This window comes from Uloborus diversus, chromosome 5, assembly GCF_026930045.1.
Source record: "Uloborus diversus isolate 005 chromosome 5, Udiv.v.3.1, whole genome shotgun sequence".
Lineage (NCBI taxonomy): Eukaryota > Metazoa > Arthropoda > Arachnida > Araneae > Uloboridae > Uloborus > Uloborus diversus.
Window position 1 is genome coordinate 147,040,908 of NC_072735.1, and position 22,993 is coordinate 147,063,900.

General features: G+C 33.3%; 1 protein-coding gene across 5 annotated transcripts in view; it reads right to left on the reverse strand.

Annotated features, from left to right (window-relative positions):
• LOC129222627 (insulin-like growth factor 2 mRNA-binding protein 2) overlaps positions 1–22,993 on the reverse strand; it is a 78,928-nt gene that overhangs the window by 14,796 nt on the left and 41,139 nt on the right. For all 5 annotated transcript variants that reach the window (XM_054857157.1, XM_054857156.1, XM_054857155.1 and 2 more), the window contains exons 2-3: positions 8,191–8,297; positions 5,444–5,510 (exon numbers count right to left, since the gene is read on the reverse strand). Coding sequence is in view for 3 of the 5 variants with exons in the window: in XM_054857155.1 (XP_054713130.1) it covers positions 5,444–5,510; positions 8,191–8,297 (174 nt within the window). In the remaining 2 variants the exon portion in view is untranslated. The remainder of the gene's footprint in view (positions 1–5,443; positions 5,511–8,190; positions 8,298–22,993) is intronic.

A 22,993-nucleotide genomic window follows, 5' to 3' on the forward strand; every position in this document is an offset into this window, starting at 1 on the left:
AGATTTATTTCGCACACAGGAAAAACTCACTGAATTGTAAGGACAGTAAAATGTAGTTAGAAACAGAAAATATGTAATAAATGTAAAATGTTACATATTAACTTTTTATCAACATTAATATTCACAGTTTGGGAAGCCAAGAAAATCATGTTAAGGTTTGCTTGGAGCAAGACTGTGAAAATGAATTATTCATGTGTTTGTCACGCTATGAAGGAAAAACTACTTTTTGATATGCAATAACCAAACAAAACAATTAGAATATTTACCTTTGTTAATGAAAAACTACATAATAATATTAAAAATCTAGAAATGACAACAATTGCAAGCAAGGAACTTCTTTTAAATGCAAAAAAAAGTGTTTATTAACAAAAAGACTTTCAGCAAAAGTGTTTTCTTGGATTAACTTTTGAAACGATAATGTTGTTTTAAAAAAGTAAGTATGCAGCCACAAAGGAATTTCATACATTAACTTTCAAAACAAAACTAATATTCACAGTTTGGGAAGCGAGGAAAATCATGTTAGGGGTTACCTTGGAGCAAGACTGTGGTAATGAAGATGAAGGAAACCTGTTTATAGCTATGCTATAAAAGAAAAAAAAACTTTGAAAAAACTTTTTTTCTCTAGGGGCAAAAATTTAAAAGCATCATAAAAATACTGACAAAGCATAGAGAAGCATTGCAAACACATTTTAGGGTTACAAGGAACCTTCTTTTCAATACAAAGAAATTAGATTTTATGGATGAAAATACATCCAGCAAAAGCTTTTGCCGAATGTGTCGTCAACTTTTGAAATGTTTATGTAGTTAAAAAGAGCTAATATGTAATCACAAAGGGATTTCATACATTAACTTTTTTAACAATATTGTTCACAGTTTGGGAAGCCAAGAAAATCATGTTACGATTTTCTTGGAGCAAGACTGTGATGAGGGAGGGGTACTGGGAGAAAAAAACACTTCCTTCAAAAAAGAAATATAGTAATATTATTTGTGGTAAAATTATTCAGGAGCTGAAATTCAAATTCATAAGGGGAAAGGAAACACCTTCAAGCTTATGTTTGGAGGGTGGTAATCAATTTTGTAAGAGACAGTATTGTTTGACAACTACAGCTCTCTGTGTACTCTCTCAAGCTAAAAGCTTGTGTTTGATGTGTTGTGTTCAATGTAGGTGTATGTACTTGAAACTAAAAGCTAAATTTTACACTAAACTAAAAAATTTTAAATCATAGACTAGACAAAGAAAAATTTATAACTATTGTTGGAAATAATATACAGTAAATTCCCGATTATCCACGGAATAGGTGGCGCGGTAATCGCGGATAAGAAAAAGGTGGATAATCCGAATTGACAGGCGAAAAAATACTACTGTATACTGTATACAATAGCTAAAAAATATGAATAACACTCATACATACAGTTAAATTACAGCTAGAAACATTGCAACATTACATCTACTAACATTGAATGTAAAAAATATACATATGTAAAAACTGAAAACGATCATTAGTTTAAAAATATTTCAGGACCCTTAAAAAATAAAATGTGAGAAGCCCTGCAGATAATCCGACAATCCGGAGTGTACTGTAGTTTGTTCCAATTTTGGACAAATGCATGGCTGGGTAAAATTTTTCTACTCCAATTTTAAATGTCAAAAAAAAAAAAAAAAAGCACAAGAATCTCTAATGGAACTGGCAAGTTCTTGCATTTGCAAACCATGGATTACAGTATAGTTTAATATTCAATAAGGATTATTTTAGACACCATGCTAAATTTAAAAATAAAAGCCCACCGATTTGATATTTTGTTAACTGAGGGCTTAAACACTTCCTTGAGCAGTAATATTCATTTACTAAATAAATAACCAAACATTGTTATGATAATAAGAACTATCATGATTTTAATACAGCATAATTTAAAATCCTGACAGCAATTCTATTGTCATGCAGTACACTTAACCATCAGTATATTGGATCAAAATATATAGCATTTCTTGAAAAACCAGTAATTATATTACTTGTAGACAAGTCGGTCCGTCATTTGGGGGGGAGGGGTGCGTCAAGTGCCGCTTCTCTATGGCTTAAGAAAATAGTATATTTATATAAAAGTGGGCATGGTTTTTGCTATTTTTTTGTATTACATACATTTAACATATTTTGAATTCAAGATGCAATAATTCATGTTTTTTCACTCCCCCCCCCCTCCGAGGGAAAACTCTGGGTAACTTTTAAGCATATGCTTACATAAAAAATGAAAAAGCCAGCTCAAGGCAGGCCTCTTACTTTAAGTTTAAACTGTACTTCTTAGTTTAAACTGTAATCTTGCTTAAAACCCTTAAGTTCCTAATTGCTACTAGGCCCAAGGGGCCTCTTTTTTACCTCCAATTCACTCCACATATGGGGAAAAAGGAAGGACAATTGATTTATTCAGAGATGTAAATGACCTGACTTATGATCAATGTAAACATCCAAAAAATTAATATTTTAAACTGACCTGAAAATTATGGGTAAATCAAAGACTAAATACACAAAATAAACAGCTGTTGTTGGAAATCGTGCAGTTTGTACCATTTATGGACAAACGCATAGCGTCCCAACATTTTTCTACGCAGATTTTGAACGCCAAAAAATGCACAGGAGCCATTTCTTGGAGCTGGACTGCGATAATAGGCTTTTGCGATATTTAGTAAGGAGCACATTTTTTCATTCATTCAATTTTGCTCATTCTTTGCTTTACTTCATTAGTTATATTAATCATTTCACTTTGCTTCTCATTCCAACATGATCAGACTTATGATCTGTCCAAGCAACCCCTTAGTTTAATTTTTTGAATTAAATGAAGAAATGAATAAATTCTGCGAAAATGACTTACAGAAGAAATTTTTTCAGCTGTTGTTGGAAATCGTGCAGTAAGTTCCATTTATGGACAAACGCATAGCGTCCCAACATTTTTCTACGCAGATTTTGAACGCCAAAAAATGCACAAGAGCCATTTCTTGGAGCTGGACTGCGATAATAGGTTTTCGCGATATTTAGTAAGGAGCACATTTTTTCATTCATTCTATGTTTACTCATTCTATGTTTTACTTCATTAGTTATATTAATTATTTCACTTTGCTTCTCATTCCCCAACATGAACTGTTGTTGGAAATCGTGCAGTAAGTTCCATTTAAGGAAAAATGCATAGCGTCCCAACATTTTTATACGCAGATTTTGAACGCCAAAAAATGCACAAGAGCTATTTCTTGGAGCTGGACTGCGAAATTGATACGTTTTTGCAATATTTAAAAAGTGGAAAAATTATTATGACTGAGTTAATAAAGGACAAAATTGAGAAAAAAAAGAAAAATTGACAACTGTTGTTGGAAATCGTGCAGTTTATTCCATTTTTGGACAAATGCATAGCGTCCCAACATTTTTCTACGCAGATATTGAACGCCAAAAAACGCACAAGAGCCATTTCTTGGAGCTGGACTGCGAAATTCATACATTTTTGCAATATTTAAAAATTAGTATATGTTTCATAATATTTCATTCTTGCATTCATTTCATTCAAGTTGAACACCACTGGTTTAAACTAATCTGCCAATTATGAGTTTGAGCTAATCAAGGAAAAACCGAGGGAAAAAAAATTTACAACTGTTGTTGGAAATCGTGCAGTTTGTTCCATTTTTGGACAAATGCATAGCATTCAAACATTTTTCTACGCAGATATTGAACGCCAAAAAATGCACAAGAACAATTTCTTGGAGCTGGACTGCGATACTCATACCTTTTGCAATATTAAAAAAATAGTATATGTTTCATATTCATTCTTATTAGTTCATTTTTTCATTACCTTCAGGGGTTTTTTTTTTTTTTGGAGTATGAATGTACTTTCTACACATGCAATCGAAAAGCTGGCCGAAAGACGTAACCAGGTGTAATTTATTCAATGTCTGGACAAATTCATAGCATCCCCACAATTTTCAACACAGAATTTGAATACATACCAAAAAATGCACAAGAGCAATTTCTTAAAGCTGGACTACAATCTTCAAAACATTCTTCATAATATGTTTTGAAATATTAAGTAGATAGCACTGCTATCTACTTAATATTTCAAATTTATTGGTTGTATCTGGCATATAGAAGCACTATTTACACATTGGTGGTGGGAAGGAAAACACTTGATTTGGATTATTTGAAAGGAAGAATCAACTTATAATTTGTTGATAGTTGCATACACATGTTCCTTTCAAGTAGTGCTATGGATTAAATATTTCAACAGGGGTGCCCACCTAGGGGAGAGGGGGTCATGGCGCACACTGCGCCATTGAAATTTTTAGGGGTTTTTGAGGGGCATTTTTCCCTTTTTTGGTGGAGTGCTCTTGATTTGAGGGGGGGAGCTTTCAATATTTAGGGGGGTGCACCCTTGCTCTTAGGGGGTGAGCACCCCTGATTTCAAAACATGTTATGATGAATATCATACTCCACTAAGAACTAGCTCTTGTGCATTTTTTAGTGATCAAATTCTGAGGTAAAAAATGTGGGGACACTATGCATTTGTCCAAAAATTGAACAAACTGCACCAAGTTTTGTACTGCAGTCAACTTTTCCAATAATTCGAAAGAAAGAATGGACTTGCAAGAAGAAACTGCTAATTGTATGTTTTACCTGAGAAGCTAAATTTAATGACAAGATAAAAATTTCGAAAAAAAAAAGGATCAAGCTTTAGTCAAAGAAAATAAAATTAAGAGATATTTTTGAGCTCATAGTTACAGCAATTAAGTTTGATCTTTATAAAGCACATATTCCATAACAACATTTTTAAGCTGCAATAAATAGCCTAGTTGAAATTTCATCTCATAGGGGGAAGCAGTACTTTTCATTTCAAAAGCTATAATTAAACAATTAGGCATTTTTTAAAAATAAGATATTACAATGTTTTATGGTATGGGTACGGAATATGTCCAAAATATATGTTAATAACATTAAGAGCTTGAAAGACTTGCTCTAACTGAAACTTTTCAATTTTGAGGCAAAACATGGTGACTGATTAAGAACAAAAATTACAAACTAGACAAAGGTTTTGTACGTTTGGAAAAGTTAAAAACAAACAAAAACGATAAAATCATAAACAGAGATGTAGTTTAATAAAGCCAATATGTAACCACTATGAGATTTCATACATTAGCTTTCTTAACCAATATATTATTCACAGATTGGGAAGCCAAGAAAACCACAGTAAGGTGATCTTGGAGCAAGACTGTGGTCTGTCAAAATATGACTTAAGTATTTATTTCAAGGATTCTAACAAAAAAAAAAATTAAGCAAAAATCATACTAAAATAATACATCCGAAAAACTATTTAATTTGTCTTAAAGGTGGGCTTTTAATTCAGGGCTTTAAGAAGACACTTACAGAGCAATCACAGGTTAAGAAATTGTAATACAGGAATAGACACATACTGCTGTGCTTGATCCTGAGTTTCATATGTTACAATTGCACTGCAGCTGTCTTCTGTTTTTCCAACTCCTGAAAAGAACACATTTATTATTTCCTATGCTTTCGGGACAAAATTGTCAGCAGCTCAGTTATACCTTTTAACTTCAGTGCAAGAAAAACATTCTCAATTATCATAAATAAATATATAAATATGTATAAAAGAAGCACCATCATATAATGTATTTGTAACCTGGACAATTCAATCAAATTGAACATCACAACTCAGTTCAACAGGCGCCATAGGCAGCTCTATGATACTGGTAGACGATAAATTTCATAGCAATATAAATTTGAACAAGAGAGAACAAAAATTTAAAAGAATCCCAAAATACCCTGGGGCCTCATCAGGGGGTCACTCCCCAAGGGTAGGGAAAAAACCATGAGATGCTTCATGAGTGCTGCTGGCGAAATTGCCTAAAAAAGCAGTACTAGTATCCCGACATCTCACAAAACAAGCAATAGGGGTTACCGAAAGTCCATAATATAAGCATGACAAGACAGGGGTCTGTCCAGGATTTTTCACAGGGTCCGTTTTTTGTGAAAAATCAAATAATTTTGTGAAAAATGAATTAATTTTGTGAAAAATCAAAAAATTTTGCAAAAAAAAAAAAAAAAAAAAAAATTTTGTTAAAACGAAATTTTAGAATTTAGAGATGGCACAAAGTGCATCAATTAAACTTAAAGTTGAGTGTTTTCTTCTTCTATGACGAAAAAATCATTCTGGATTTTTTTTCTGATATTTGGCGGGGGGGGGGGGAGGCATCGCTCTTTAAAGTATCAATATTTATCTACCATTCTGCATTATGTTAAATTATACTAGATATATTTCTGTACAGTATTTAAAATAATTGTAACAAAAATATAAATAAATAAAACAAAATTCAGAATAGGGTTCAGCATTCAACTTTTTGACCCAAGACACTCTTAAAAAGCACGAAATTTCGTTTCTAACTTATAAATTCCGTGATTTTATCAAAAATAAAAAGATATTTCAATTGTTTACTTCTTAACAAAGCGTAATAATCATCAAAAATTTGAAAAATCAGCTTCCCATAGCGGATGCAAAGAGATCGCAATTCTCAAAGTGAAGGCATCAAAAGTATAAAAGCGGCTTGTAAAAGAAATATTTTTGATAAAATTATTTTAAAATTGCATTTTATAGTCCTATGATAACATATCATTAATATCTGTGAACACAGTTGACCCCCCCCCCCAAAAAAAAATAATAATAATAAAATAAAATAAACCTTCTATTCAGCATTTTAATTTTTGACTCATAACAGAAAATGGAATTTTGCTTTAAAAACTTGAAATGAGAGTTCTAACAGAAATAAAGAGACTTTTCATTTATTTAAATCCTAATAAAGTGAAGTTAGCTTGAAAAAAGAACAAAATAGGATTCTCATATCGGATGTTAAAAGATTGCATTTTTCAAAATGTAGACATCTAAAGAAAAAAAAACGGTACTTAAAAGAGTTTACTTAAAGTTAATCATCCTTGTTAGCATCGAAAAATCAAAACTCATATAACTTTCTCCCAAAATAACAATTAAACATCGCACCGCACCGTAAAAACGCAAATATCGACAAGCCGACAAAATAATGAGAATATTTTCTAATCTCATTATAAAGGTTCAACGCCATACGCTAAGTGGTGATAGTTTTGAAGTTGGTAACCCTATCTGAAGCGATCATATTTTTTCCTCACCCTTACTATCCCTTTGCAGTTCTAAGTTCATTTCGCAGATATATATTATTATTGTTTATTAAATCATGAGCGGAGAACAGTGCTTACCAATGCCTTTTCAGAAATGTTTACAACAACACCGCTGCTAATTAGCTGTGATAAAACAAACAACCATTATATTGGCAGTAGCAATTATTTATCGCTTGCAGGAGCATCGCAAGAGTGCCGATTTTTTTTTTTTTTTAAATTAGCCGATTTTGTATAAGCTGATCCCTCTAATTTAACTTAAAAAAAGGTTCCAAAAATTATCGGTTTATACACAGAAATATGCGTTATTTTGCTTTCAGATTTGCTCTTTCAATAAACAATTTGTAACAGATCCGATCTTGTTTATCAGAATTTTGTGAAGGGTTCGTTTTGTTTGATCGGGATTTTGTGAAAGGTCCGTTTTGTTTGATCGGGATTTTGTGAAAGGTCCGTTTTGGTTGATCGGATTTTTGTGAAGGGTCCGTTAACGGACCCAAATATCCTCTGGCCAGACCCCTGCAAGAAGTAATTAAATTGAACATTTACGAACCAAAAATACAAGGTTTACAGAAAGTTAATTAGAACAATTTCATAACTAATTTAAACTACAAGAGAATCACAATTGAACTAAATAGCAAAAGAAAGAACATGTAACAAACAAAATGACCTACCTCTTCTCTTCCATAAGCTTGTAAATGAAATTTTCCCGTAAGATGCTCTGGATATTGGTTCTCAGGTAAGATGGCACTTAAATTTTGAATCGCCGTCTTCAGATTTGTTTTATTATTGCAGATTTTTTTATATCTAGATATAAAAAATTTGCAAGCTTATGGAAGAGAAGCGGTAGGTCATTTCGTTTGTACGCCACTGCTTGTAGACCTCCGATAAAATCAATAAATAAAATCCAGAAGAAAAAAAATAATTTTGCATATTTCAAATAATTAGATACTGCTGGCTTTTACTGCTAAATTTTAAAACATAAATAATTACTACATACCCTTTTCGCACTGTAAAACATTTCCGAAAGTGGAAAATAACCTTTTGATCTCATCCCACGGTACTTGTGGAGGAATATTTGTTACATGAAGTTTATTTGTACGGTTCCTAAAAAGCAAAAAGAAAAACATTACATAATTGAAATTAAACATGTTCCAAAATCAAATCAAATAGTAATGACAGGTCTGCTACTGACCAAAATGTTATTGGTTCGTGTTTGGCGACCACAAATATGAAAACTACTTTTCAGACTGAACTTAAGGCGGTTTTGCTGAAGAAGCTATATTACTAACAAGAACAGATTTTTTTTGGGGGGTCTGTTCTGAAATGGGAATTCTTGTAATGGGAGAACATGGTTCACTTTGCTCCAATTGCAATGCTTAAATCTTAGGCAGAAAGAAAGGTGTTAATTTTAGTCAAAAAGATTCTTCAACTTGGGAAACAGATTTGTTAACTCTAGGAACTTTCTTTAAATCTTTGGTATAGGCATTGCTGTGCGGGTACAGCAATGAGATAAATAAAAAATAAACACAGTTCCAGTAAAAGGCTGTCCATTAAATGACAACACTTTTGTACCTATTTTGCCATCTCCCCACCCCCATAAGGGTCAAGACTCCTGACCTATTTTAAAGAATGAGAACCCACAAAAACTCCTTCACTCCAATCTCCCCCCCCCCCCCCCGTTTAGTATCTTAAGAAAATTCCTGGAGTGAGCTGAAATTAAGACACAACACTCAACAGGGTGGAAAACAATTTATAGTTTTAATTTATTGCTTTTAGCTTGGAGATAAACAAACATTCAGTGGGAAGGTCGGAAAGTTTATAAGGGAAGATTGCTTTTCGTACTACGAAATCGGAATGGGGTCGTTTCCAAAATTTTAAAAGTATTTTTTCTGAAAGAGAATGCTTAAAAACATAGGATCTGACAATTTTTTAAATAATTTGTTTAAGTTTTTAATATTTTTAAAAAATTACTTAAATCGGCACGCTTTCAATGTTTATGCTTCTGTCCAATGACGTCACAAATGATGAAATGCCATTCTGTGTTGCCATTCACAGAACAAAATATTTAATTTGCATCTTTACTCACGTGTATTGGCAACGATATGGTCGATAGCAAGCATAGAGCACAATTTTAATTCGCTGCTTGATTATCATAACGTGGAAACGCAGTGAAAAATGCGCCAAAGGACATCATTTGTGATGTCATAAAGACCACGCCTTGTTTGAAAAATTGGACATTTTAAAAATTTAATTAAACTAGTATGTTGTGGCCATCACGAAACTTTCTTCTATATCTTTCTTGTGAATTCTGATATCTCCCTATACTTGAAGAGAATGCAATATTTCCAGCAACAACCAAAAAAAAAAAACTTGATGACTGTCCGAATTCCTGAATTCCCGCAAAAGCAAAGCAAAGAACGACTTGAAAGTTATTTTAAAAGCCTTGCTTGAATTAATTAGATATTTTATTTGTTAACAAACATAAAATGGCAACAGTTATTAATTTTAAATCATTGCGATAACATTTCCCATTATTTCCCAAAAATTAAAATCACGTGAAATAAGCAGACAACAGTATTACAATTTATCTTTCTTATTGTTGCATTTATAAAGCTATTTTTATTTACACAAAAAAAATCAGCCCCCCATGGAGTGATTGGCGCCAAAATTGAAACAACGCCTATTTACAAATAGATTCACATTTATTCCAAATTTCATCCAGAACGCAGCATTACTTCTTGAGAAATGGCACTCACAATGAAAAAAAAGAACATTCGATTGCGCCACCACCTTTTCAACTTTTGACACCAAAATAAAATCAGCTCTTATACCCACTAAGGGCTACTTGCCGATAAATTTTTCTTTCATTCCGTTCATTATTTCTTGATATACAGCAGTCACAATTGACGACAAAAAACGTTCTATAGCTCAACCCCCGTTTGAGTTATTGACACCAAAATTGAATCAGCACCTGTTCCTGTTAATGGCAACATATGGACCAAATTTTGTTTAATTCCGCCAGTTACTTCCTGAGGAATAGCAAGCACGCGTAACTCAAAAAACGTCCCATTGCTCCACCCCCCTTGAAGGAATCCGCGCCAAAAACCAATGGGCACAAGTTCACATAGGGACACATATATGTACCAAATTTCGTTCGATTTCATGCAGTAGTTTTTGCTGTAGAGCGGCCACAAAAAACTGATCACACACAGACGTGACACACACACACACAGACAGACAGACATTTTCCAAAAATAGTCAAAATGGACTCAGCACACCTTAAAACGTTCGAATCCGTCAAAATTCGAAATTCGAAAATTTGCATGAATCCAATACTTTCTTCTATATAGAAGAAAGTAAAAATAACTGTTGGGAAAATGAAAGTATTTTCTGGGTCCGTGTTTTTTTTTTTTTTTTTTGCTTATTCTATCAATTTCAGTGACAAAAAGTACTACTTTTGACTGAAGGAATCAACCCCATTTTGGCTACGTGTGAAATGCAATAGCCATATTTGTTCATTCGCAAACAAGATGCTTAAGTTTCCAAAAATAAAGCAGAATTTGATGTTTATTCAACTGCAAGCTAATGAAAACAACGTGAAATATGTTGTAGATATTTGATTTAAGAAAATTATTTTAAATAATTCCCTTGAGAGTAATGATAAATATTTTTTGCATTTTTGCCGTGGCCACCATATTTGGTCATTTGAAAAATGGTAGTAGACAAGATGCTTAAGTGCCAAGTTTCCAAAAAAAAATTTAATGTTTGTTGTAATGCAAACTATTGAAATTAAAGGCAAATGTGCTCCCCCTCCCCCCCCCCCATCCCCCGGATAAGTTTGAGTTGTTTTCTTGAAAACTGCGAAATTTTACTTTCAAAAATATTATCATCATTACTTTAAAATCTTAAGTGCTAAAAAGTTGACATCTCTTCTAAATTGTAGTTTCTTAAGGATTTTTATTACTTAATACCTGCATGCAACAAATTTTTAAAAACCCATGTATTATCTAAAATTAGTTGCGAAGTCGCCATGTTTGGTCATTTGCAAGCTAGAAGTAGAGAGTTGCCGAAGTTTCGAAAAACAAAATTCGATGTTTATCGCATCACTAACGATTTAACCTAAAATGTGAAAAAAAAAATCAGGTTTAATCGTTCTCTTGAACAGTGAAATTTTATCAGCAAATCTGTATCCATTGCTTTGGAGGCTGATACGGAGAAACTATCATTGAGTGGAACCTGCGTGCGTTGTTAGCTTTTAATTTGATAGAATACCTTTTTTTTCGGTTTTCGGCTAAAAAGCAAAAAATAAAACTCTGAATTGTTACATTGAAACTACGTATTTCATATAAAATACAGTTTCTTGCCGATTTTTCATTCAGTTATACTTATTAAAACTTACTTTTAGCACAAATAACGATCGCAAAAAATAGCCGTTTGCAGAAATTATGAGCGCAAAAACCAACCCTTTGCCGCTATACCTTTACGAAACTCGCGACAGCAAAAACGAAACTTTTTGTACAAAAATATATTAAGCATCCAATGAAATGATCCCCCCCCCCCCCGTATCGCAACTTCAGGATTATGTTCTCAGAGCAGGAATTAATAGATTTTATCTCGTCTCTATGATTATGTTATGCAAGATTCACAATCGCAGCTAAGCGCGCCACAATAAGGAGGATCTTACAATAATCTCGGGTTTCGGCACAGCTTTTATGGTATTGACCTAAGTCAATATTTTAGCGATTTGACTGGGCGTTCAAAAATTTGATGCTAGTTTATATCCATTGCGACGTTTGCGAAGAATGGCAGTAAAAATAGCATATTTGGGGAAGATTCCCCCCTTTCTGCCAGATTCCCAATTATGGAAATACAGTGAAATTCTGTTACAACGAATACCAATACAACGACATTTCCGTTTCAACGAACTACATTTTCAGTCCTTATATAACTGCCATTACATTATTTGAATTCCATTACAACGAAATTCTCGTAACAACGAACAAAATTTGAGGTCCCTTGAAGCGCGTTGTGACGGGATTTCACTGTATCCTCAAACCACGCAACCTAAGGGAACCGGGAAGATTTTGATAAAGGAAAATCTGGCTAGTTTTCCCAGTTGTCGCCAAATTATTTTGACGCCGAAGACCAAGAGCTAATGTATTTCAATTTCAGCCTTGCTGATCGTGCCAAAATAAAATGATTACAGCTTGTCAACTCCCAACTATCTAAATGGCAAGTTTCGTATGAAACCAGGAGAAAATGGCAAAATCCCCCCCCCCCCCACTTGACTAAGCGAGATAAAACCCGTCAAATAATGTCACAGAAATTAGGCAATAAAATTCAGACAAGTTTTAGAGCTGCTCTTTTTTTTTGCGCCATCACATTGCTTATTATTCTCATTTGACTGTTTTGAATTCCTATGATTTTATTTTCCCCCCGCCTCCCTCTGGGGGATATTTCGATAATTGGGAATCTGGCGATCTTTCTTTATTGGCGTCAATTTTTGGCTCCAGCGCCTGCGCGAGAGGTATTTTTCTTCGCAAATAAAAACAAAGATATCGGAAACATCTATTCACATAGGGTTACTATAAGTTAGCAGGGTTACCAAAATAAAATTATTTGCACCAAAAGTGAGACGACCGCGCCAGATTCCCAATTATCGAAATATCCCTACATACACGGGATATTTCGATAATAGGGAATTTGGCGATCTTTCTTCATTGGCATTAATTTTTGGCTCCAGAGCCTCCGCGAGAGGTATTTTTCTTTGCAAATCTAAACAAAGAGATCGGAAACACCTATTCACATAGGGTTACTATAAATCAGCAGGGTTACCAAAATAAAATTATTTACGCCAAAAATGAAATGACCGCGCCAGATTCCCAATTATCGAAATATCCCCCAAGAAGTCGATATAGAGACGATCGCCAACTTTTGTGCGATAGTTGTTTTGTTCCTGTGACGCGACGGTTTAAATCTTGGGGATATTTAGATAATTGGGAATACGGCGCAGTCATCTCATTTTTGGCGTAAATATTTTCTTTTTTTTTTGTAACCCTGCTGATTTATTGTAACCCTATACGAATGGATGTTTTCGGTCTCTGTTTGGATTTGCAAATAAAAATACTCTCGCAAAAATTGACGACAATGAAGAAAGGTCGCCAGATTCCCAATTATCGAAATCCTTCCTAAATCCTTTTCGTAGTATGTTCGCCGCCAAAAAATTTGACAACAGTTGAAAAACAGCCTGAAAACTCAGCTACCGAAATCTTCCCGAAACGTTTCCATTCATAATAATTAGCAGCAGTTAAACCTACTAAAATATTTTAACATTTCAATTAATAATAGTAATTTCAGCTTTTATACACCACATCGAAATGACGTTCGCCAGCTTTTCACATAAAATTGGTTTTTAAAAACTTAATATATATTAAAATATCAAATATGCATCTCGTATTTCTCTGAAAGCGAAACAAGGTTTTATAAATAATATTTCTTAAACGTTATTATACAGTCACGTCTATACATATCACAAAATACAAAAGAAAGATCTCGCTGCATTAATTTAGTTCAAATGAGCTCAAGGGTGAATTAAGATCGATAAAATAACGAATTTTAAAAGATACCTTGGCTCAAATTCTCGCATTTCGCTGAAATATATTTTTCAAATGGGTTAACAGGAGGAAGAAATAAGTCAGCTATCACTATGCGTAATGTATCTTCAATGAAAATTCTAAAGTTTTATAATCTCATCATTTCAATTGTTACCTAGCAACAAATTAACATTTCGTTATTGATTCACGATGCCCTAGTGGGGCTATGTGTCATTATTTGTTACGAACTTAATATCAATATTGTACATAAGAACAATGCGACCCTTTCAATTTTCCGAAAAAATCCGATTTTATAAATGTCACCTTGGTGATTCAACGGTAAGTACCATACTTTGTGTTACTAAGTATGGTACTTTTCCGTTTTCGGTACGTCACTTGGTTTGGCGACTTGTTTACAATCTACCTCAGCGACAATGCAAAAAGTGGTTCGCGATACCTACTAGTACATATATACGTAAGTCAGTCAGAAAGTTAGTTGCATTACTTCGTAAATATGTTTCGTCTGAGACAAATTTGATGAAACTCTGTGGCAACATTTCAGACATGTACCTTTATCCATAGCCCCACTCAATACTAACAATATTATGTAAGCGCCAGCGTCATTGAGTGCGGCCATGCTTTATCATGGGACGGAGCGGCTTCCCCCAAGGCAAGTTTAGTTTTTGTGATAATCAATCGCAAACATGTCTCAACAGCTGCAAGTAGCGTCCAAATTGGAAATCCGTGCATTCAATTTTGTGGACAAAAAAATGCAACTGAACTGAAATTTATGGGCATTAGCATGAAGTGTCGTGTGGTGAAAATGCAATATCACGTCAAGCTATCGTGAAATGGTGCAACATGTTTGAGAATGAACATACCGATATTGACGACGCTGAGCGAAAGGGAAGACTAAGTTTAGGTGGGAAGTGTGGGATCACACTCCCTAGCTCCCTAAACCTTTCACCTCCTGACTTCCATGTTTTTTGGTCGCATGAAACTAGAACTTTCAAAGCGACGATACCATTCGGATGCCGAAGTGAAAGCGGCAACCTAACAATGGTTATTGGACATTGAACGGGATTTCTTTGCAGAAGGCATAGAAAAACGTGTACCATGCCTCGAAGAGTGCTTGAATAACGGATGTGGTTGCGTTAAAAAGTAGATTTTGAATGGAACTTCAGGATAACAATAAAGTTATTGTAAAATTTCAATACTTTTTTTGTTTTCTTGAGCAGTGCAACTAACTTTCTGACTGACCCTCGTACATGCCTGACCACCGAGGAGATGAAAGGCAAACATCCGGTTTAGAGGCGGAAATGGACAAAGGACGAATCTATTAGTTTTCAGGGAAGCCGGCTTTTGCAGATGTGTATTAACCACTAAATTAAGTAAGATCACATAGAAATTCACGGAGCACGCGCATCAAAATTTTCTCTCCTTTCTGAATGCTTTGAGAAAAGGCCAGACGAGAGGCCCTGTCAGCCTCAGACGAGAGGTCCTGTCAGCCTAGTCGGAAACTAAGGGCCCGGCGACACTAATGCAAAATTGAAAAAAAAAAAGAGGAATAAAAAAGGGGGGGGGACGTAAGATTAAGTAAAGTTCACTCTTTTGGTATTTATGTTGTGGCGCTCAAAGTTAATTTTTTTCCAGTAAGCAGTTTTTATATTTTTCTTCTCTCCCCCCCCCCTTTTCTTTTGGGGGGGGGGTCCGTTGACATAACTGACAAGCTGTCCGCCTTGGCTCTCTGCGGCCCTGTTTGAGAGTATCCAAATACAGCCTCGGCTTCATTAACTCCATATTCTGCAAGGACGAACTTCATTTGCGGCCACCGTTCTACTGCAGTTGCATGTAAAGAATTTATTTTCTTTCGGATAAGAGAGACGAACCCATTTTTAAGGTCCCTTTGAGATCGTTTTTAACGAGGTTCGACTGTATCATGTGAAATCCTTTAAACCCACATTATCCTTAATTGATTTAACTTTCAGATAAATGAAGTTAGGTGCAGAAACCTCACCATCTGTCCTTGACTTTTGCTTTCCCCCATTTATCATAAGATAGACTGATTTTAGGCATTTTACGAACGGAAAAAGTATTGTAGACGAAAGAGCTGACACACTGGCCACTTCAATTAGAAATTAATCATTCAAAGCAAGCACAGGAAAAAGTGGGTTCTCTAGTTGACTTTAAAAAAGGAATAAATTACGTTCTTTTCTATTTGATTCAAACAGCAATGAAAAAAATCACACACTTATTTTATTTCATACTTAATGATGCGAACCAAGCTTATAGAAATGTATTTTTTTTTAATCACATTCAACTTGTTACGCCTGTTTATTTTAATTTATATCTGTGAGAAATTAGAATTGTCTGGGGGAGGGGAACGGAAATCTTAGGGAAGACACCAGTCTTATTAAGATTTCTTTTTTCTGAAAGTTGATTCTCACCTGTAAAAAACCTAAATTTGTATTCATAAAGTGAACGCTTTTTTTCTCAAAATTTATTATTAGATTTCCATTTGAAAAAGGTTTTTTTTTTTTTTGGTAAGCCAAGCTGCACATCAAAGTATTAATTTATTATACCAGTCATTGGAAACGTCGAAGATGAAATTGTACGAATGTTTATAATCAATCAAATTGTAATATTACAAAACGAAATATACTAAAATACTTTTCCCTCTCATTGCATACATACAATTAAAATTCGTTCTGAAGCTCATTTTTGTGCTCTGCCTTCTTTGAACTAGATCTTTAAACTTGTCTAATTGTATTATTTAAATGTTCGTGTGGATATACACCAAAACCTCTTTTCGTGCGTTTTTTTTTTTTTTCGTGTGAATTTTTTCTGTGAGGATATGAAAATCATTTATAAAACGAGTGCGAGGTTCAAGTGACGACAGGGGCATTCCAATGAGAAGTCACTGACCTCCCAAAAATGTCTCGATTCGGGAAATTTTTCGGGAGTTGGCAAAATTATCATCACTTGGTTTGTTTTGATTTCGCTTAATTATAACATTTTGGGTTATTTTCCCACGAGAGACGTTTTTTTATGCGGTCCCTATCCACCGCATAAAAAGAGGTTTGGGTGTAAATGGATATTTTCAGCATGTATGCCCATCTGTGAGGGAAAGGGTTGTTTTGAGTTGTTTTTCGTTTTTTGAGGGGGGGGGGCTTTGTGTGGTAAAAAAGGGATGCGTCTTTGCTCTTGGGGGAATGAGCACCCTGTATGCAGTCGCACCTCGTTAACCGGCATAAATTAGAAAGAGCTGAATATCAACTAGAAATAAGAAAAGCTTTTTGAGAATGTATAACGTTTTTAAAAACATTACTTTATTAATTACATTATTTTGGATTTGCGTGATGAAATGATGTTACTTCGGACCAGGAAGTAATATTAAGCACACCCTCTCATAAACATTCCATTTTGTCGATGTTGCATTTTCGCTCCTTTTCAGATCACAGTGCTATATTTCTAACTCACAACTTCCCAACGCGAAACGTAATCATTCCCTGACTCATCCGCGTTTCGGTTAATCTAATACTACCTCAACAAGTAAGAAAATTCTCTTTTTTTTTCTTGTTAGTGCACGTCGCGACAATTTCATGCACGTTGTTTGGTTTTCCAAGCACCGCTGTTTAAATGCAGAGGCGCCCAGAACATAATTTTTTGGGAGGAGGTAAAATTCAATTCACCGAATAAAACTAAATTTTGCTAGACGATAAATGGCGGCTAATTAACAGGGATATGCATCAAAAAATTGCAATACTGCAACTACTTTTTTAAACAAAAAAAAAGTTTTCTCCCATGAATTTTATATTCTCTGAAGCTATTATTTTAAAGTCTTTTTATATCCATTCCACCTCATGGGGTGAAATTGGTAATATTGTTTTGAATTAAATTTCAGAGTGAAAAACATGAATTTATTTTTTTTCCACAAAAATATATTAATATAAGGGTAAAAATCTATTAGTCTGTAATTTCACTGCAATTAAAGGTATAATGTCCACGATTATTGAGGATTGACTAGAGATGTAAAATTTCTGGAAAACTGGAAGTGGTGGAAAAAAAAAAAAATTTTTTACAGGTTTTTTCGGGAAAAATTGGAAAAAAAAAATGGAAAATTGATTTTCTTTTTTTTTTTATGAATAAAAATAGGGTTTCTTAATAGCTCTGTGTTTCTTGGAACATATAAAGGGTTAAGCATTAAAAAATATATACCATTCCCTCAACTTCTTTTTCTGCTTGACAGAATTACACATAAAAGTTTAATTAGAAAAAGAATTTAAAAAATTTTTTTTTTTTTAACTAAGAGCTAGCTTTCTTGGTCTAACACCAGAAATAAGTCAAGTTGTCGTTCAAAAAATAATATTGAGTAATATGTGTCTAATCATAACAATTGTTTTCTATTGTAGATCGCCTTTGAAACTTAAAATAATACAGTGAAACCTGTGTAAGTTGACCACTTGCGGTGCACTATTTTAGTGGTCAACTTAAACAGGTGGTCAACTTATAGAGGTTGAATTACATCATATAGATCTAATTTTGTGCCTGAAAATAGCGGTCAAGTTAGACAGGTGGTCAGCTTACAAGGGTAGTCAACTTTACAGTTTTTACTGTAATTGCAATTTTTGACTTTCAAACTTTTGATTGATTGTTTGAAAGAAAAATAAGTACGATTTTCCTTCCTTACAAAGTAACTTTACTGTCTGAAAATAAAAGCTATTGAGTTCGTCAAAACTAAATTGGTTTTCCTTTCCAACAGCACCCGCAAACCAAAAAAAACTGCGAAAGCTAAACCAGATTTTAAACTGGAGTTTCAGTTTATTCATATGGTCGTGCTAAGCACAGTAATAAGAGAGGTCATAACTACACTTTTGAACAAAAGTGAGTGATTGTAACAAAGCTTTTCTCTCTTCCGTATTTTATTTAATAAATAAAATGTTTTTGGGCCATTGCATCAGAAACAATTTTTTTATAAATTCAGGAAAAAAAAAGGAGAGAGACATGAATGAAATATATGGAGGAGCCAAACTTCAAAACACAATCTCTCTGCTTGATTTCAACTGCAGATTCCACTTTTGAGCTTGGCACGGCAGCATAAAGGTGCGGCAAAAAAATTAACTCGGACAAAGATCATACATCCAATGGAAATAAAGTAATTTCTTTTTAATGAATGTCTTATTTATTTTTGTCTCATTTTATTACAAAATAATTTACAATATATATCAGAGACGTACCGAGTACTCGGTAACTACTCGGTACTCGGCCAATTTGCCGAGTACTCAGCCAAATTCTGATCAGATACTCGGCCAATACCGAGTAGTTGAAAAAATTGAATATTGTCCAAGACAGATACTAAAATTTATATAAAAAAAAAAGAGCAAGCATTATATTCTGCAATCATTTACAATTAAAATTTATAAGTCAAATTTAAATTTTGAGAAAAATGAAGTTTGTAATGCTTCAATGGAATAAATCTTTATTTTATGTCCCCAAAATTAATAAAACTTTTTTATTAAAAATTATGCAAAAGAGGTAAGTATAGAAAATATGGAATTTTTATGTTAAAAATGAATTTTTGCTACAAACAAAAATTAGATATAAAAAATATAAAAATACCTTTGCTTAAAAAATAAAATTAAATAAAACAATGTTTAAAAGCACAATGCAGGAACACTGCAGACACGTGTTTTGGCGTTACAAGGAATTTCTTTTTTAATGCACAAAATGGGAGCTCGTGGATTTAAAGGCATCCGACAAAAGTCGGATTTTTTTGTTGTATGTCATTACATTCTTTAGCTCACATGTTATGCACTGAAAAAGACGTTCCTTGTAACGGAGGAGGGGGGGGGGGAAACACGTGTCTGCAGTGTTCCTGTACATTTGTTTTATCTGCTTTTAAAAATTATTTATGTTTGGCGGACTAGAACTATAATTGATTGGTATACAGTGAAACCCCTCCTAACGGACACCCCTCTTATGCGGACAATTTTTAATTCCCCAGTTCCAATGCAAATAACATTATTAAACCCCTGTCCTGCGGACACCTCTCTATTGCGGACAAAAAAAAAATTGTCCGCATTAGAGGGATTTCAATGTAATTTGTTTTAATTCCAACTTGATTAATCATACCTTTTATTTATTTATTTTTAATTTTAAAAATAATTTTTTTGTAAAATTTTTGACACAAACAAAATTGTTTAAATATAATGCGTAATTAAATTTCAGAAGGAATTTAGTTTTAAAAACTATTATATGGACAAGGAGGTCTATACTACTATTCCAATAAGTTCAAAATTCATCGCATGTGTGTCGGTGGTTCTTCTTAAAACAAAATTGGTACTTGGTAACTCGGCCGAGTAGTGAAAGGCCGAGTACTCGGTACTCGGCCAAAGTGCTACTCGGTACGTCTCTAATATATATCCTAGTTTATGTATTGTTTTTCGGTTTTCTTACAATTTTAAGCAAAAGACCTGCTGTTTTAAAGTTGTTTAACCAAGTAGAATGACAGTTCGTTTGCTTGTTGTGCCTCGACAAACAGTACTTGATGCGGTACGCCGTTTCAAGTGGATTAGAAATTATAGTCGATGTCCGGAAAGTGTACAAAAACGAACAGTGAACATTTCAGGAAAACATCGCCAAAAACCAAAGTCAGATTTCGTCTGTGGATGGAAGCAGCACAAGCGACAAAAAAATTTTTTTGATGAGGGCCATAAAATGAATCAAAAAGTGTACCAGAAGGACATTTTAGAAGCTGTTGAACTTCTGTGGACCTAAGAGCAGCACAGCAATGTAGACTGAACAATAACATCTTCAATCTCCATTTTCACTTTATTGGGGAAGGTGAAAAAAATTCCCAAAGACTTCTAAAGAATTTTTACAACATAAACACAAGTATATACAAAGGTTCTAGAACTTGAGCAATAAAATACTTTTTTAATTTCTTAACGCTGTATTCAACTAGCACAGAATCTCCTGTAGGTATTGTACTTCAATATAAGCTTAGTAGAATGTGAGTTTGATCAGACTGGTTTTCAATTTATTTAGTCAGCTCTGGCTTTGTCTAGTGGTTGCATGGTGGTAAGCAAATGATAATTTCATTATTGATAGCACTCTTTACAGTTTCATAGGCCAGTTCGCTTGCATGGCTTTTCAGATGCCTTGCGAAAAGTTTGAACCATTCTTTAAAGATTGTGTCTTCCATCCATAACATAAGGATTTCAGAACATAAAACTTGATAAAATGAACAACTTTCTTCAGAGAATAACTTTTAATGAGAAAAAAATATTAATTTCAAAGCCTATGTCAATAAGCCTAACATTATACCCATTCCACCCCACTTAAAAATGCTGAATATATATTTTAAAATTTATGGAATTTTTCTTTTCTGATTTTTTCAGTTGATAAAAGGCGATTTCCTTTAATGAAAATAACAGCAATAGAATGCTATCTAAATAAAAACAAAATCCTGAAAACAAAGTTAACGATATCTGTTAGTTTTGATTTTTACAATAACTTAGAAGAAGGCTGCCACAAAACTGACTGTTTCCATTCAGTTTTTTCTTGAACCAAAATAAAGTCAATCTATTGTAAATAACATGAATTTTTTTTAAAGAAATTATTCTTCTTTCCTGTAACTCTAAAGATCAATAAACTATCCATTCCACCCCTCCTGACCCTATAATAAAAGATCCCCTCTATGAATCAAAAAATTTTTATTTTTACGGTCAAGTCTTTATTGAACTGTGCTAAAAGTCCCTTCATTATTTTGATTCATACAGTCAAAAATAAGATTGAAAAACTTTTCTTTCCACTTGAGGCTTTTAAATAAATGTGAGTTTTTCCACCTTTTTGAACTCTCGAATTTATATAATGAATAATGATATGATACATTAATATGTTAACCAATCTCTTATCTTTGCTCAAACATAAATTTAATTAGTTTCAGTCATAGAATTTTATTTATCTATATAGTTGGCTTTTCTCATTCCATGATAGATAACTCTTAGCTTCTCCTATTCTATAACTTTTTTTTCTACTTCCCTGGAACTTTGATTCAAAGTTCCAATTAGATTTAAAACTGAATATAAATACTTTTATGGGAAAGTGGGCAAAGACAGGGGAGGGCCAACTCTGGATGTAGATGTTTGCTGCTCTAGAAATAAAGGAAGTTTTTTTTCCCCCTTTCAAATCTGATTTAATGGGTTTTTTAAATGAATTTAGTTAAACATTTTCAATTAAAATTTTTTTACCGTTTAGACTCAATTTAATTTTTATGATATTCAACTCAGTTTGCTTTTTTTTATAATATTTTTCTGTAAATACTAGTTTACTATTAATACCAGCTGTGTGAAGTTTAAATCCAAGTTTAATAGTGATGCATTTGTATTAAAATTGGTTTTCCATCATGCTTTTTGGTGAAGTTAAATCATTGATTTGTAAACTACATTACAAATTCTGGTTTTTCTACATCGGATGTGAAGAAAGAACCAGGGTGTGAATGAGCTGATGACCAGAAAGTGATAATTTAGATTAAAAATATGTATGACAGAGAAAGTTGAGAATAATTTAAAGAAGAGTTGAGAATAATTAGTTTTTGCATACAGTGGATTCCCATCATTTGTTCACCTCTCTGTTCGTACAACTTGTTGAAGTAAAACTGAATGTCGTTTGTATGCTTCTTCACTATTCAGACAACATCACTTAAAGGAGTTGATCAAAGACCACAGAAATAAACTGAAAACTCCAAGAACTACACTTATACAGGATCATTTATTAATTTTTTTCTTACATTTACTTTGAAAATAACTTATCATTAAATATTACTAAATTATAAAAAATTGACATGCAGCAATAATATAAAAAATAATTTTATAAACTCCAATGCAAAATTTAGTGTGGTATTATTGGTTTCTCGATAAGTAAATAAATATAGCAAACGGCTAATTTGGTTTATTTTAATCTGAAACTCTGCATTAATTGTTAGTTTTTTTCCTGATGCTGATTTGACACAAATAATTTTGTAAATGAACATGTTCTTGCACCATAATTTACCGTTACTACATTTTGATTACAATAATAGTTAATTACATTTTATTGTCTTATAACAACATTTAATACTCAATATGAGACAGTGAGAAGCAAAGGGATGTAAGCGGGCATTTTCAAGTTTTGAGTAAAACATGTTTAAAGATAGCATCCTATGTA